Consider the following 18,430-nt stretch of genomic DNA (forward strand, 5'->3'; position numbering starts at 1 on the left):
TGGACCTTGACATACAAACCAGGATAACCTGTACATGGATGCTGATTAAAGATGCTTAATTTTACATTTTATCTACAATACACATACTGAAGATAACCCACCTTTGTGGCTTGATACTGAGACAAAGCTTATGACTTTGAAGTGAAGCTTTAACTGACATCTGTCTTGTGCAACATGATTTTAATTACATTTTTGATATAAAATATCAAGTCGCTGAGACACAAAGTATACATGAGAGAAGTGCCCGTGCTTCGCTAGACCGCTTACTTTGTTCCCGACCCTTGATGTCCATCAATTATAGTCCGACCCCGGTTTCATAAACGTTCCTTAACCTTTTTCGGTATTCTCAGCCTTAAAAACACTTACGATTGAATTAAGTTGGGGAAGACTCGTGTAACGTGCTTTGTATGTTAATTTGTGGGGTTTGCGTCCTCGCATAGATAATGTCTTCAAGTTCAGGAATCTCATCAAAATTTTTAAAAAAATGTCAATTTAAAGAGCTAATTGTAAACATACGTGAAATCGAGGCTAAGTTTCACTGAATGAGTGAACAGCAGATACGTTATCTGTAGCGCAAAGTCGGGGTTAACAGAGTGTGTACAGTAGTGAAAGGTCCTTGGTGTGAGACATCGACTCACATGACACTGACTGGCCGCCAAACCGGACCACATTTCTGACCAAAGGACAACTGAGGGGTGAAGATGGACCCCGAGATCTCGGGGAGTGGCACACTGAGCGAGGAAGAAACGCTAGGTGCTACGGGCAGGTAAATTATTGATAATCTGTGTTACTAACTATACTATCTTGAAACTTTGCTAAACTGTTTCAATTTTATTAAATACTGATTGAAGGTGTTGAAAAGGGAATTAGGTTTGAGGATACCCCTGATCCGTCGATGGCGGATGGAAGGCTGTCCTTGCCACAGATATATATCACAATTCCAGTATCAATGGCTTCCCAACACGGTGTCGCATTCCGGCAAAAACCTGTTCGATCACCTGGAAAACATTCCACCCAAACCACAAGCGTTATTCATCTGCATTTTTCACCAAAGCGCATCCGTTCTTTATCACTAAAAGATAAAGCACAGGAATAGTAAAACGTTATAATGTGCAAAAATGTATCCGCCCAATTTTGTACCAAAACCGCTAAAATTTAGGCGACACCACAATATCCCCAAGTACGTACAGTATCATAAGAAGCGGGTCACTGCGATCACCCCAGTATAGATCCCGTCGTTAGTATTCACTCTCATTTAATCAAGCTGATGCTCTCGAATTTTGTTGAATTTTGTACAGATTGTACTTTTCTAACGATTGTAGAAATTCGTATGTGATTTGCGAGTACAAACAAGAACTTCATGTGAAATGATAGACGAATTAAATCTGGTATTCAATGTTTGTATCTTAGCTCGGCTTCCTAGAGTAATACCGTAGTCAGCAGTTAAAACATCGTATTAGCAAACTGACCTACAGGGAGATAAACATTGACGTCAACTCTAGTCCCTAACCCAACTCCCCTAACCGCTACATTTATACCGTATCTAGTCAGTAAACATCCTAATGCTCTCATACTAGGAAGTGACCTTGAACGTAAACCAAAAATCCATCCAACTCCATTTGGTTTAGCTTCTATTTTTTAGATTGCTTTAATGTCGCCGCCCATTTCGAGATTGTGTTAGTGGTCGACAGCACGTGAACTCCTGGGGAAACTTGAATTACGCATTCAGAAATAACGCACGTAATTAAACACTTTTAATCTGATTCATATCCGGAATATTTTTTAATTGCTCCATTTTTTTCTCTTAAATGTTCTTGATCCTCTGCAGGTGTTGGAATTTAATATCTGTTTGATAGTCCAAAACAAAATATAGACTGCATATGAAATATTTCACTAAAGCATAAGGGCCCGTATGCGTCATGATAAGATATTCGTCGACAATACTTTAAGTACTCTTTTTTTTTTTTACCTCAGTGATAGTCCCTCCCTTACCTCCCTCCCTTACCTCAGTGATAGTCCCTCCCTTACCTCAGTAATAGTCCCTCCCTTACCTCAGTAGATAGTCCCTCCCTTACCTCAGTAGATCGTCCCTCCCTCACCTCAGTACATAGTCCCTCCCTTACCTCAGTAGATAGTCCCTCCCTCACCTCAGTAGATAGTCCCTCCCTTACCTCAGTAGATAGTCCCTCCCTCACCTGAGTAGATAGTCCCTCCTTTACCTCAGTAGATAGTACCTCCCTTACCTCGATAGATTAACCCCTCACCTCAGTAGATAGTCCCTCCCTCACCTCAGTAGATCATTCCTCCTTTACCTCAGTAGATAGTTCCTCCCTTTCCTCGATAGATAAACTCTCCCATTCCTCAGTAGATAGCCCTTCCCTTACCTCAGTAGACAGTCCCTCCCTTACCTCAGTAGATAGTTCCTCCATTACCTCAGTAGATAGCCCCTCCCTTACCTCAGTAGATAGTCCCTCCATTACCTCAGTAGATAGCCCCCCCCCTCCCATACCTCAGTAGATAGCCCCTCCCTCACCTCAGTAGATCATTCCTCCTTTACCTCAGTAGATAGTACCTCCCTTACCTCGATAGATTAACCCCTCACCTCAGTAGATAGTCCCTCCCTCACCTCAGTAGATAGTCCCTCCCTTACCTCAGTAGATAGTCCCTCCATTACCTCAGTAGATAGCCCCCCTCCCATACCTCAGTAGATAGCCCCTCCCTAACCTCAGTAGATAGTCCCTCTTCCTACCCTCAGTCCCTCGCTTACCTCAGTAGATAGTCCCTCCATTACCTCAGTAGATAGCCCCCCTCCCATCCCTCAGTAGATAGCCCCTCCCTCACCTCAGTAGATCATTCCTCCTTTACCTCAGTAGATAGTACATCCCTTACCTCGATAGATAAAATCTCCCATACCTCAGTAGATAGCCCCCCCCCATTACCTCAGTAGATAGCCCCCCTCCATTACCTCAGTAGATAGCCCCCCTCCCTTACCTCAGTAGATAGCCCCCCTCCCTTACCTCAGTAGATAAATCCTCCCTTTCCATCCCCTCCCTGATGTCTACCCTTAGAGTGTCGTTCCCATTGGACCTGTTGTCTTGCTCTGACGTTATTCTGGACACCGAAAAATGTTTACTTCTTTATTTACCCGATTTGTTGCGTCATAGGCCAAAAGAGGGGATGAGACTTGGTTGGAGGTGCGGACACGCCCTCTTCTCAACTTTTTTAGCCATCGAACTTTTATAAAACAAATGACAAGCTTGGTGTTCAGCGTAATATGACTCCCACTTTATCATGGTATGACAGAATCAATTTCTAATTCTTATATGATTGATTTAAGTGCGTAAAGCATATCTTTTTCAAAATACATAAAATATAGCACAGAGTGTCTACATTTCTGTTTCGTTCTTGAGGTACGCCTCAATGCACAATTTTTAAAGTATTATAGATTATTGTTCATAATTTCTATTTCTATTGGTCAAGAATGTTAAAAATGGAAAAAAAATGTTCTTAAAACTGGATTAAATTGAAAAGCTAATTTCAACTTTAAAGTGCCCAAGATCGCTTCTAAATTCTTTTTTCCGGTCTTGGTGAGAAAAGGGGCATCCCTCGGAGCGTAGAATTGAACCTCATTTATAGAATTCCTTGATCCGCCCTTTTTACCACAACCAATAATAAAACGCTAACGGCTAGTTACTTCACTGTTACTGTAACCTCAACTGTTTCGTTTGTGTTGTCCCGACACAAGTGTTGCCTCACTGTTACTATAACCACGGAATGAGATTAGTCCGTACTATAACCTCAACCGTGTGTGTTGTCCCGACACTAGAGTTACCTCACTGTTACTATAACATCAACCGTTTGTGTTGTCCCGACACTAGAGTTACCTCACTGTTACTATAACCTCACCCGTTTGTGTTGCCGACAATAGAGTTACCTCACTGTAACTATCACACAAACCGTTTGTGTTGTCCCGACACTAGAGTAACTTCACTGTTACTATAACATCAACCGTTTCGTTAGTGTTGCCCCGACGCTAGTTTTGCCTCACTGTTAGTATAACCTCAACCGTTTGTGTTGTCCCGACACTAGAGTTACCTCACTGTTAGTATAACCTCGACCGTTTGTGTTGTCCCGACACTAGAGTTACCTCACTGTTACTATAACATCAACCGTTTGTGTTGTCCCGACGTTAGTGTTACCTCACTGTTACTAAAACCTCAACCGTTTGTGTTGTCCCGACGTTAGTGTTACCTCACTGTTACTAAAACCTCAACCGTTTGTGTTGTCCCGACACTAGAGTTACCTCACTGTTACTATAACATCAACCGTTTGTGTTGTCCCGACGTTAGAGTTACCTCACTGTTACTATAAAATCAACCGTTTGTGTTGTCCCGACACTAGAGTTACCTCACTGTTACTATAACATCAACCGTTTGTGTTGTCCCGATACTAGAGTTACCTTACTGTTACTTTAACATCAACCGTTTGTGCTGTCCCGACACTAGAGTTACCTCACTGTTACTATAATATCAACCGTGTGTGTTGGCCCGACGCTAGTGTTGCCTCACTGTTAGTATAACCACAACCGTTTGTTTGTGTTGTTCCGACGCTAGTGTTGCCTCACTGTTACTATAACATCAACCGTTTGTGATGTCCCGACACCAGTGTTACCTCACTGTTACTATAACATCAACCGTGTGTGTTGTCCCGACGCTAGTGTTACCTCACTGTTACTCTAACATCAACCGTTTGTGATGTCCCGACACAACTGTTACCTCACTGTTACTATAACATCAACCGTTTGTGATGTCCCGACCCAACTGTTACCTCACTGTTACTATAACATAAACCGTTTGTGTTGTCCCGACACAACTGTTACCTCACTGTTACTATAACATTAACCGTTTGTGTTGTCCCGACACCAGAGTAACTTCACTGTTACTATAACATCAACCATTTGTGTTGTCCCGACACTAGAGATACCTCACTGTTACTATAACATCCATCGTTTGTGTTGTCCCGACACTACAGTTACCTCACTGCAACTATAACATCAACCGTGTGTGTTGCCCCGACACTAGTGTTACCTCACTGTTACTATAACATAAACCGTTTGTGTTGTCCCGACACCAGAGTAACTTCACTGTTACTATAACATCAACCTTGTGTGTTGTCCCGACACTAGAGTCACCTCACAGTTAATATAACATCAACCGTTTGTGTGGTCCCGACACTAGAGTTACCTCACAGTTAACACAACATCAACCGTTTGTGTTGTACCGACACTAGAGTTACCTCACTGTAACTATAACATCAACCGTGTGTGTTGTCGCGACACTAGTGTTACCTCACTGTTACTATAACTTCAACCGTTTGTGTTGTCCCTACACTAGTGTTACCTCACTGTTACTATACCATCAACCGTGTGTGTTGTCCCGGCGCTAGTGTTACCTCACTGTTACTCTCACATCAACCGTTTGTGATGTCCCGACACTAGAGTTACCTCACTGTTACTATAACCTCGACCGTTTGTGTTGTCCCGACACTAGAGTTACCTCACAGTTAATATAACATCAACCGTTTGTGTTGTCCCGACACTAGAGTTACCTCACTGTTAATATAACATCAACCGTTTGTGTGGTCCCGACACTAGAGTTACCTCCCAGTTAATATAACATCAACCGTTTGTGTTGTCCCTACACTAGTGTTACCTCACTGTTACTCTAACATCAACCGTTTGTGATGTCCCGACACAACTGTTACCTCACTGTTACTATAACCTCAACCGTTTGTGTTGTCCCGACACTAGAGTTACCTCACTGTTACTATAACATCAACCGTTTTTGTTGTCCCGATACTAGAGTTACCTTACTGTTACTATAACATCAACCGTTTGTGCTGTCCCGACACTAGAGTTACCTCACTGTTACTATAATTTCAACCGTGTGTGTTGCCCCGACGCTAGTGTTGCCTCACTGTTAGTATAACCACAACCGTTTGTTTGTGTCGTTCCGACGCTAGTGTTTCCTCACTGTTACTATAACATCAACCGTTTCGTTTGTGTTGCCCCGACGCTAGAGTTGCCTCACTGTTACTATAACATTAACCGTTTCGTTTGTGTTGTCCCGACGCTAGTGTTACCTCACTGTTACTATAACCTCAACCGTTTGTGTTGTCCCGACGCTAGTGTTCCCTCACTGTTACTATAACATCAACCGTTTGTGTTGTCCCTACACTAGTGTTACCTCACTGTTACTATAACATCAACCGTTTCGTTTGTGTTGTCCCGACGCTAGAGTTGCCTCACTGTTACTATAACATTAACCGTTTCGTTTGTGTTGTCCCGACGCTAGTGTTGCCTCACTGTTACTATAACATCAACCGTTTGTGTTGTCCCGACGCTAGGGTTACCTCACTGTTACTATAACATCAACCGTGTGTGTTGTCCCGACGCTAGTGTTACCTCACTGTTACTATAACATCATCCGTTTGTGTTGTCCCGATATTAGAGTTACCTCACTGTTACTATAACCTCACCCGTTTGTGTTGCCGACACTAGAGTTACCTCACTGTTACTATAACCTCACCCGTTTGTGTTGCCGACACTAGAGTTACCTCACTGTTACTATAACCTCGACCGTTTGTGTTGTCCCGACACTAGAGTTACCTCACTGTTACTATAATCTCGACCGTTTGTGTTGTCCCGACACTAGAGTTACCTTACTGTTACTATAACATCAACCGTTTGTGTTGTCCCGATATTAGAGTTACCTTACTGTTACTATAACATCAACCGTTTGTGTTGTCCCTACCCTAGTGTTACCTCACTGTTACTATAACATCAACCGTTTGTTTTGTCCCGATATTAGAGTTACCTTACTGTTACTATAACGTCAACCGTGTGTGTTGTCCCGATATTAGAGTTACCTCACTGTTACTATAACATCAACCGTTTGTGTTGCCGACAATAGAGTTACCTCACTGTAACTATCACACAAACCGTTTGTGTTGTCCTGACACTAGAGTAACCTCACTGTTACTATAACACCAACCGTTTGTGTTGTCCTGACACTAGAGTAACCTCAAAATCCAAGATGGTGGCCTATCGGCCATTTTGTTTATCTGATCAGTCTCAAAATTAAACATGCACAACTACAGACCTAGGGGGGCCTACATAACAAACTTAGGAAAGATCCCTCCAGTTCTTCCAGAGAAAAAGTGATAACAAACCTTCACTGTCACAATCCAAGATAGTGGCCTATCGGCCATTTTCTATACCTTATCAGTCCCAAAAATTAACCTGCACAACAATAGACCAAGGGGAACCTACATATAAGATTTAAGAAAGATCCCTCTGGTACTTCCTGAGAAATAGTGATAACAAGAATTGTTTAAGGACGGACCACGGACGCAGGGCGATTTGAATGATGATGGCGGGCTAAAAAACAAAACTTAACAAAATTAGATGGCATACTATATAATACAGTTTATTACATAACATAATTTCTTGTACTATATAACAAACTTTCAATATCAAGCTAAAATTGACCCCATAAGTGTAAAGTATTCTCACCGAATTTCCGCCGAACTTATCAGTAATGTTTTGATCAGCTTGATGACGTCATTATGCCGCTATTCGATTCCCCCTGATTATCGTTAATTAACGGCCACTGACGTCAGTTAGATGAAAAAGATTATGGATTTTTACTCAAATGAAAATATCATCTTTTAAATGATACTTGGTTTTAAATTGATTCTGAATTAAAGCCGATGTTCAACATTCCACGTAATATACTTATCTTCATTTTAGCCTTTTCCACAAAGCATTCGAGACTTTATCTCCTAATTAAATATCTCAGCTGTTTTATAGCGTAGCGTGTTTAGTTTTTCTGGCGGGAAATGCTTTAAATTCTTTGGTCGAAGCACGGGCATTGGGAAAACATAATTCAGCGCATAGAATTTCTCTAAATCAACATTCATAAAATCGATCGAGGTTGTTTTGTCAAAACATTGTGATATGTTTTTATATCCATTACTTAATTAATGCATGAAAAAATAAACAAGATAAATAAGTCAAGAAGGAAGTTTGGAATGGTGTTACCGTTGACCGGTTGATGTTAGAAAAACGAAGTAATATATGGGGAATATCGACTTTTTTTTAAAACTATAATCGTGACATATACAAGGAAAAATTAATGTTTTTTTTTATTACTAAATCGCTGTGTACGATTTAGGCTGATAATTTAATTGAAGTGTTGTTTTTTCTTTATTAAATACAATATGCATCATCGTGGTACCACGGAATTAGAATGTTATCCAAGTCCGTGGTGGTACGAATAATTTTAACACAAAATTAGACTAGCTGTACGTCTGTAGCATTTAACGAGGTATAAATGTAAAATAGGTATATGAACTACCATAAGTTCTGACTGTAATATTTGAATTTACGACAATATTGGTCAATCTATGAGCCCTACAGTATACCAAAATTGTCTTTGGAGGACGGCTTATAGCAGATCTTGAATTCTAATAGAATTAGAAATGCTGGCTATAGCTGATCCTATCAATTTACAGTATCAGAAATTAACGTATTTACCAATATATTACATCTAGACATTTTTAAGGACACTGAAACAAAACAAAAAACATCAGTGCAGTTATATATATATAAATTTCGACTGAATGTACATAATGTAGACAGACTCACATGCCTGACATGGATGGAAGACTGGTTTTCCGTCTCCCCGGTTACAATAATTTTAAATATATTGACAACTCAAATGAAACTTATAAGAATTACTGACATTTTAACTTTGATAAATTATGTAATTTTGAAACTGATAGTGCGTGCAAAATTTAGGCAAAAAACTCGCATCTTCAATACATAAACAATGATTCCTCCCAACACGCATCCGGGTACCTGTTATCCTCTCAGTAATATAGCATACATACGGGGTTTTCTGACGTCATACCATACCGCGTGGGGAGGTAGCCATTATTCTGGATTTTAGGTATTATCCGGTGCAATGAAATTTGAAAAATATCGTTAATTTACAGCAAATATTGCAAAACGATTATTGTTGCGTGTATGTATAATGTTTCAATTTTATTATTTGCAGGTTAAACATTCGCGACATGATGGAATATCCAGAAAACATGGCTTTGCGGCGACCATTCGATCCTGCTGCACATGAACTGGATCCTAGTTTCCGACTTACAAAATTTGCTGACCTAAAGGGATGAGGGTGTAAGGTCCCTCAAGAAGCCCTAGAGCGGCTCCTTGAGGGACTACAACAGGACAGCAATGCCCAAGTCGCGGATCAGTCGCAATTTCAATATCTTGCGGCCACCCCACGAATAGGTATATTTAATTTTTGATAAATAAAATATTTATTCGGAAACGAGATAGTCAACAGGTTGTTTCGTTTCCGACAAATGTATTTAATCTATATTCTAACAAATAGTGCGTTGTGAATGATTCTTTTTGCATGATATGATATAAAAAATAACAATGTTGGTATGTGATAACATTGTAGTATGAAACATACAATTTTATTGTGCTTATTATGCCAGAATTTACTTTCCCTATCGTGTCCCTGATATTCAAAATGGCGTCTGTTGTTGGTGTGGCCGAGTGTAAACTATGACACGTGACTCCGGAAACTGATGTTAAACCCGGCTAAAAAGCGCGGGAATTACCATGATAAATTTTAATTAAAGCCTAATTAAATAATTTTTAAATATGCAACTATATACAGCTAAAAAAATAAGTAAATGCAGAATATTCACTTTTGATTGATTTTTCATACAGGGAAATTGTATGCATCAACATTCAATTATCAGACTTTTAACCATATTTTTATTTTATTTTAAAGATTTTACTTTATTCATAAAATAGATATTGACATTATAAGGCATTATGAACATAAATGTATTGATCACATTTTCTTTTTGTTTTGGTTGTATTTTCAAAGCAAATTTAATTGATTAACATAATATTAGTCAGTTTTGACCCTTCAGATGTTGTATATTTTGCATTTAAGTAGATCAATCTATTTCTCCACAGCGTTTGGTTCATAAAAGGTCTAGTTTACTTAAAATGTTCAATAAAGTGCATTGCAAGGTAATGACAGCAGGGATGTCGTGAATTTCATATTTGGAATACTAGCCCCAGTTTGATTTTTAAAAAGTTCAACTTGCCTCACCAGTCAGTCACCTATATCGTACATTTTGAAAAAAAAATCACCAGCCAAAAAATGTTGGGAGTACCATCAAGGTCCAGATATCGCAGTGTAACAATTGTGTAGTATCAACTCTCGAGGGTGAATTTTCCCTAAATAAAATCTTTGTGCACTTCTGTTTCTCATAAATGTGTTCAATAATGTCTTCAGTCTGAATAATTCCCATCATTTGATTTATCTTAAATTGTCACAGCAGGGAGGATTGGTTATATATGTATTAACAGGAAAGGGAACAATGTTCCTCCATCTGGGATTAAACCATCGATTTCCATGTTCCTAGTCGGACGCTCTACCACTTAGCTAAAGAGAAATTCCCTCTAGCTCGAAGAGCTCTAGAAGGCGAACGTTATCCTTTGTATCCGTTGTACAATTAAGATCTGCCACATATATATATGTCCTGTGAATATGAGTTTATTTAATTGACAGCTAGCTTCTTGTGATGTTTATTTTGCAGGCATTGGGATGGATGCCTCTGTCACACCACTAAGACATGGAGGACTCTCTCTTGTCCAGACCACTGATTTCTTTTATCCTCTTGTTGATGACCCATATATGCAGGTGAATACAGATACATGTTACATACACAATGTTTTACTGAAAATAAATTAATTTCATCCATAGAAGTAAACACTTTTTTCCCTATTTCAAGATAGTGAAATGTCTGTTCAGCAGGGATATTTGGATTTTGCTTATTTTATGATATGACACTTCCAACGTAAAATTTGTGCTTTAGAATTAGATAACCTTGTGCTTCAGATAGATTGCTAAGGAATGAATGGTCTTGCTTTATTTCATTTGTTAAAAAATAAGTCAACTTGGTATTATTTAATACAAGAAGTTATTTAATTATTATTAATATTTGGTTATAGCTAACCATCATTGACTGATAATTTGTACTTTGTGGATAGTCAACATGATGAATAGACAACATGTTTTCGAGATTCCATAATCCAAGTCTTGAAGATGGCCACCAAGACGTCCTGATTAAACGAAACATTGCACACTATAACCTTTGTTCTGCTAGACAAGGTGATGAGTATAACTGCTATATGTCAGGTTACATGTAATGGCATATTGCAGTATATTGGTACAGTGTAGTATATTCTGAAATCCAATTTGATCATATGATGTGACCCTTGCTGCCCTGTTGGTGTATAGTCTGTATGTATTGAAGTGATGTTTGTCAGTAGGAAATTAATAACATAGTTGATACTATGAGATATTGAGAAATAACCAAGTCTTTAAAATCAAACTTCAAAAATTAAATTTACAATTACTTATGGTACAGTAAGAAATGTTTTACATACATTTTACAGGGCAAGATCGCCTGTGCTAATGTACTGAGTGACCTGTATGCCATGGGAGTGACAGACTGTGACAACATGCTGATGTTACTAGCAGTCAGCAACAAAATGACAGAGAAAGAGCGTGATGTTGTCATTCCGATGATGATGAGAGGATTTAAGGTTTGTTGAGTAAACACTAGGGTGTAAAGGTTACATGATATCTTTGAGAATTAAACAAAATATTGCATCACTGAGATTTTTTTTAAATTGCAGTTGTAGCAGTCAAAATGTCTACTTATTTGATCAATATCTGAGTTTCAAATTTTTTGGTTTGGGTTGTTAGTGTGTTCTTTGTACTGTATTTGTTAAAAGGGGCATAACTCTTCATATTGAATGCTTTACCTAGCCTGTGCTGAACATTTTTCATGATAATGCCAAAATGAGTCCGATCTTATAAAAATCACTTGTACTGTATTATGAAATTAAGAACTTGGACATTCATGCCTCAAGTTTCAAATGTGGTATTCTAGGTAATAACCTGTTATCACAGACTGACTAAAATTGATGTCATTGTATTATTTGACTAAATGAACATCTGGGTCATAATATATTTCTGACATAATTATTATATTGTCAACATGTTTTAGTTTGATACATTATGTAGAGATAATTATTATATTGTCAACATAGTTAAGTTTATTATGTAGAGATTCACATTAAATGTAAAACAAAAGATTGAACACCAGAAATCTTTAAAGTACTGTACTATTTTATATTTGCACTGAAACACAGTTCTATGTGAACCCTGTCAGTACTTTGGCTTAAGAGCTGTGTACTATGGTTACATGTACTATAATTACAAGATGGTGAATATATAAATGGTAAATATAACAGTATTAGTTTGGGGAAAATGTGACCATTATTATGTCATATAATGATGCAAGGTGAATGTTGATGAAGAAGATTATTTGCCTTTATATTTTGAGCTGTTTTTGGCCATACAACTGCAATTCCTTGCAATTTCTTAATGTAAAGGTAAAGATCATTGACTCGTAAGCTTACAAGGAGCCATAGCTTGATGACTAGGAAAGTCTGATTATAACTTACTCAATAATCAGCATCTGTATCTACTGTTTGGTATGTGTAGTGAAAGTGATGTTACATTTACTGGGTTTAATTCTATAATGCTGTTCACAAGTATAAGTATCCTTGTAGGATTTAGCAGAGGAAGCCGGGAGTGGAGTGACAGGTGGCCAAACAGTGCTGAACCCCTGGTGCATCATTGGTGGGGTAGCCACCTCTGTCTGTCAACCCAACGAGTTCATCACGTCTGTACAATATGTTAAAATCGGTGAAGCGTGTAAATTAGGAAATGATGTAGCAGGAGATAACTTGTAACTAAGTCTAAATGATTATTGAAGAATGTAGAAAATATTTGTTTGAGGAGCTCTGTATACCTGGTACCAATGTAATAACACAACTAAGTTATCATCTTCCTTGATAATAACCATGTTTTCCCTAAAGGAATGTTGAATCCTTATTTTTCAAAAAAGATACATTAATAAAAATATCTCAGACTTTTTCTCTTTTCTCCTTCTAAAAAATTAATTTCATGAAGGAAATTGCAGATTATAAAAAAATAAAAGTAATTTCCAATCTTTCAAATTTGTTCTCAGTTGAAACGAAAAAGTGAGGAAAAAATGTAGTTGTTGAATGTGAACCACTTTTCACCAGTGTAGATACTGATTGTTTCCTATGAATCACACATTGGATGTGTGATTCGTTGTTAAGTGTACTTTAGAGATATTTAGATTTTCCTTGGCCGAGTGTCATGAGAATTAGGGGACACTTTAAACAATTGTATTTTCTGTTGACCTGTATGACCTTGATGTGACAGACCAGACAATGCCTTGGTGGGTGATGTCCTAGTGCTAACCAAACCTCTGGGAACACAGGTGGCGGTGAATGCCTATCAGTGGCTGGACCAGCCGGAGAGATGGAATCGTGTCAAACTGGTGGTGACGGAAGATGACGTGAGGAAGGCTTATCAACGGGCTATGTTCAGTATGGCCAGACTTAACCGTACAGGTATACGTATACATAGGTTTTCTATGAATAGACTTAACAGACTAAGGGCAAGAACTCCATTTTCAAACACACTGGTCCTTTCTGTCGGTGATTTTGAAAGTGTACTTGCCCAAAGTTGTTATAAACTGGTTCCTAAATTGTCATACATGTGTAAATGAAAATTTCATGGATACGATTCTATTATACATTGATTACTTTTAACAGTATTAACACTAATTTTCCTGTTAGTTGTGTTTATTGATTAATAATGAAAGAATATGTCATGAAATAACTAATATTTAACAGATCTGACATGTTGCAATAGTCCATCAGGCAAGTCGAGGCAAATACAAAGTCTGTTAGACCAGGGGATTTGTTATTGATGATAGATTTACCCCTGTTTAGTGTGACAAGACCAATCTGTACAGGTGCAAGTATCAGTTCTAGGAATTAATAGGATTAGTGGATTAGTCACTTGTCGTTAATGTGACTAAATTGACCATTGACAATAACAGCTGCTGTGCTTTCAAACTCTTCTATTTAAAACTGTAACATATAAAAATACCCATTAAAATAAGTAAGAACTTGATTGTTCCTTTACAAAGAGGATACAATTCAAGTTTGTTGGAAGAAGAGTCATAAAATGACCCAAGGCCAGGTTTGTTAGACCCAAGGCCAGGTTTGTAAGACCCAAGGCCCAGGTTTGTTTGACCCAAGGCCAGGTTTGTTAGACCCAAGGCCAGGTTTGTTAGACCCAAGGCCAGGTTTAAAACATTTGAAAATCTGATGAATCACAAAAAATTACTTGGCTGTGGGTCCTCAATTTTTTTTCCCTAGACTTCAATAATTATACCTGCCTCTCTATCCTCCTCCTCCCCCCCATAATGGCCATATGTTTAAGTCCGTCAAATGGAAAGTATATCTATTTACTAGTACATGTACAGATTCATCTGGTTCTGCATGTTTGTCTATTGTCCTTATATCCGGGAGGGACATCATAATACCCAAAAAGTTATTAGTAGAATATTAGGCCCGCAATTTCAGTACTTTAGGGGTAATAAAACTCTGTAATTTTGTCCTGAAGAAGATCGCTAATGTGTCAAAACCGGTCAACGAACACAAACTGACGAAACCTACTCTGATGCTGTGGTGATTGATACCCTTACCTAATCCCACTCTACTACTCAATCACCCTGCATACTCCGGGTATCCAGTTTAAGGGTAAAGGACCCCCAGATCCAAACAAATGGCATTGGCTCTACTCCCTGCACCTCTCATTGTCCTAATATTGTAACAACTTGTCTGGGCCGTCAGTTTTAAACTGTTCAAGATATCTTAATGATATGTAAAGGATACCTGCATCACTCACAAAAACAGTCGCCCCAAAGTCAAAAGTCAGGGAGTTGAAAACAGGGAGTTGAAAACATTTTTCAGTAATTCTGCTGTTAATATATATTTTAAATATTTTAATGAAACTATAAGTATATCTGCATCTTTCATGGACAGTGTTTAGTGCACTGTAATTAGGTCACAGCTTACCTTTATCTAAAGGGAAAAACCCTAATTTATCCTTAATTATCAGTGAAATCTTGTCCAGGCTATAACTTTCTAATTGTTGATGATATTGATATCACTGACTAGGACCTTTACCTGGTTAACTTTCTAACTGTTGATGATACTGATATCACTGACTATGACCTTTACCTGGTTAACACTTCTATTTTGAAGCGGCCCGTCTGATGGCTAAGTACAACGCTCATGGTGCCACGGATGTGACAGGATTTGGTCTACTTGGCCATGCAAAGAACCTTGCCAAAGTACAGAAGAACGAAGTCAGCTTCGTGATACACAATCTGCCTATCATCGCTAAAATGGCTGCCATCAGCAAAGCTTGTGGAAATATGTTTGGCCTACTGCAAGGTCTTTCTGCAGAAACTTCAGGTATGGCTTACTGACTGCAGTTCTTTAATTTGACGGCAGTATTATGGTATGGGGTTGTCCGTCCGTTCGTCTGGCCTAAACTTTTGTTTGTCCGGCAATCTCCTCCTACATTTTTCGACTGATCTCTTTGAAACTTGGTATACATTATAATCATGATATGAAGTTGTGTCTCCCTTAAAAGAATTTTGAATCAACAATTTTTCCAAAAGTTATTGGCCTTTGTTCATTTCAGTATTTGATTTTTTGTCCGTAGATCCCTTTGTTCATTTCAGTATTTGATTTTTTGTCGGCAGATCTCCTTCTACATTTTTTGACAGATTTCTTTGAAACCTAGTAGGCTAAATAATCACGATATGAAGTTGTGTCCCCCTTTAAAGAATTTTGATTCAACAATATTTGTAAAAGTTATTGCCCTTTGTTCATTTCAGTAACAATAACACTATATGGCATTCAATGGCCGTATATTGTTCCGTCCCCTGGTACTCTTGTTAAAACTTGTTATTGGTTAATCAGTATTGTTTGGATGTATTTGCCAATAAGTAGATGGGTACATCACAAATTTATATTATCACCACAATCTGAGAATGGTTTTCCATAAAAGCCGAGCCTTAGAGACACTTCCTGTCAATTTAAGGCTAGGTGCATGATATAACTGAAGTTATCTCCCTTATATAATATTACTTCAGTGTTATCAGAATACAGCATAAATTGATTAATAAATTTAAATTAACCATTCGCTTTGACCCATTTTGCTGTCCAATATATTGCAGGCGGTCTATTGATGGCCTTACCCAGAGAGCAGGCTGCAGCCTTCTGTAAGGACATAGAGAAACAGGAAGGCTACCAGTCCTGGATTATAGGAATCGTAGAAAAAGGAAATCGTACAGCTAGGATTATTGACAAACCACGGGTGATTGAAGTGCCAGCTAAAGACCGTGATGGAGAACTGTGGTAGTAAAGAAAATGCATTTTAATTTAGATCTCCTCCAGAACTTTAAGGAAGGAACACACTGCAATTCTGACATTTGTCAACTGAAGGACATTCCAAGTTGTTACATTTTCTTGTGTATTGCCTCGTCTACAAGGTTTTTAATGAAAAGTTGTTGATAAATCCTTTCATTTGAAACCAGTTTTTAGATCATGTTTGTAAATGAAGATCTACAATTTTAAGTGACTTTCAAGAGTTTAAAATAGACATTAATCACCTATTAAGGTGACAAGATTCAAATCCTTTGTGAAAATTATGGATAAAATTTACTTTATGCATATTATGCACAAGGCTATTTGAAAATTAGCTAGATTTGAAAAATCGGATGCATCATTGTTCTTGTCTTTTGCTATGTTTATTATCATTGTTTCATTTCTGGGAATACTGTTAACTTGTCACCTGTGAGTTTACGTGTATGAAGTTGTCCTGAAGAACCAAAGTATTTTGGGTCAGGGCAGTAGATGAATTTGTAAGCCCACAGGTGCCAAGTTACCATGACCTGTGGAGCCGTTGTCATGACGTACTTATACGATATTGAGGGTGACTACGGCTTCAGCCACCAAACTCATTGTATAGTTTTCATCAATTTGTGTCAAAAACAACATCATTCATCATGTCATCACACCCGTGAAGAATAAACTAACTTCAAGTATTGTATATTGTCTCCATTGTTTGTGATAGCTAACTTAAGACAAGTTCCCATTGAGAATGATAGCAAACTTGATAAGGACATGGTGAGCTTGTGAGGTAGTTTGACATCTGTCCATTAACGATTTCTTCAAATGACTCCTTTGAACCAGTGATTGGAATTTAACAAAATTTGACTGAAAGCATCCCTATGTCTTGAGATTCAAAAATGTCACAAATAGGGGGATCCGAGTGTATGGCCAAAAATGGCAATTGGGCCATATTTCTTTGCGACTTCTTTTCTGGAACTAAGAGATTGATATCAACCATATTTGGAACAAAGAGATTTATATCAACTGAATTGGTTGGAAGCATTCTCAGTCAGTGGGGATTCAATATTGAGACTGACCCACTTAGAGGTGGGACCAAAAAGAGGTTACAACTTGGAAATGGTTGAGATCTCCATCCTGTAACTATATATACAATTGCTTAGTATAAAAGTATATAGACTGTATATCTGCTACCTTGATGGTCCCACCCTTGGAAACATGATCCCTGGGTGATAATATTGAATCACTAAGTACAATTCCTGGGTATAAAGAGGCAAACATATTCATGATTGTAGAATTGACTTTGGGGTCTGGTTTCTGTGTGAAAATTTGTAAAAACAGCTCCCCACCTCTTAATCAGATATACTACTGCTGGGTTAGGAGATGTGAACACCATACATGCTACCATAGTTTGGTCTGGGGTCTGCCCATACTCTTGGGGACTTTATCCAGGAGCCATAACATGGAGAAATTTGAAATCCCAAGCTTATAACAGCATAATCAATCACTTAGCATTAAGATCTCTATAAACATGTGGTACTAGGAACGGTCCTTTCTCCAGGAGCTTACTGCTTTAGTGAGAATATATTGACATTATTGTTTGAATATCCAGCTGAACTGTTGCACTGATTTGATCTTTGAGTTCAAGATCAGAATAACCTTAATACAGTTCACTGCACACCTTCAGTAAGTTATGCAGATGTCATCCAAATTCACGAGATACCTGTCATGGTTTAAAAGCTACAGTCCTCAAAAGATTTTACTGAAATTTTGTGCTCTTTGACCTAAGGGTGAACTTGAAGGTTACGGTGAGCTTATTGTGCAGTGCACACAACCTGGGAGTAATACAGGTATACTTCAAGTTTCATCTGAATATCTATATAAACAGTTTAAAAGTTATGTCCTGAACAACGTTTCACTTAAAATTTGGCAGCATCTTGGGAAGGCGGA

At 38.2% G+C, this 18,430-nt stretch overlaps 1 protein-coding gene across 2 annotated transcripts; it reads left to right on the plus strand.

Moving 5' to 3' along the window:
• Positions 1-648: 648 nt before the first annotated feature.
• Positions 649-17,180, plus strand: LOC110452650 (selenide, water dikinase-like). Of its 2 annotated transcripts, none has more exons than XM_021501297.1 (8): positions 649-766; positions 9,120-9,361; positions 10,696-10,799; positions 11,558-11,707; positions 12,743-12,855; positions 13,425-13,615; positions 15,323-15,535; positions 16,306-17,180. In XM_021501297.1, exons 1-8 carry the CDS (start codon positions 702-704, stop codon positions 16,488-16,490), a joined length of 1,263 nt encoding a protein of 420 aa, XP_021356972.1. In that variant the 5' UTR covers positions 649-701; the 3' UTR covers positions 16,491-17,180. The 2 variants fall into 2 exon arrangements, with proteins under 2 accessions (XP_021356972.1, XP_021356973.1); XM_021501298.1 differs by lacking the exon at positions 649-766 and adding an exon at positions 8,940-9,011.
• The last annotated feature ends 1,250 nt before the right edge of the window (positions 17,181-18,430 follow it).

Source organism: Mizuhopecten yessoensis, unplaced genomic scaffold, assembly GCF_002113885.1.
Source record: "Mizuhopecten yessoensis strain PY_sf001 unplaced genomic scaffold, ASM211388v2 scaffold6779, whole genome shotgun sequence".
NCBI classification, from domain to species: domain Eukaryota; kingdom Metazoa; phylum Mollusca; class Bivalvia; order Pectinida; family Pectinidae; genus Mizuhopecten; species Mizuhopecten yessoensis.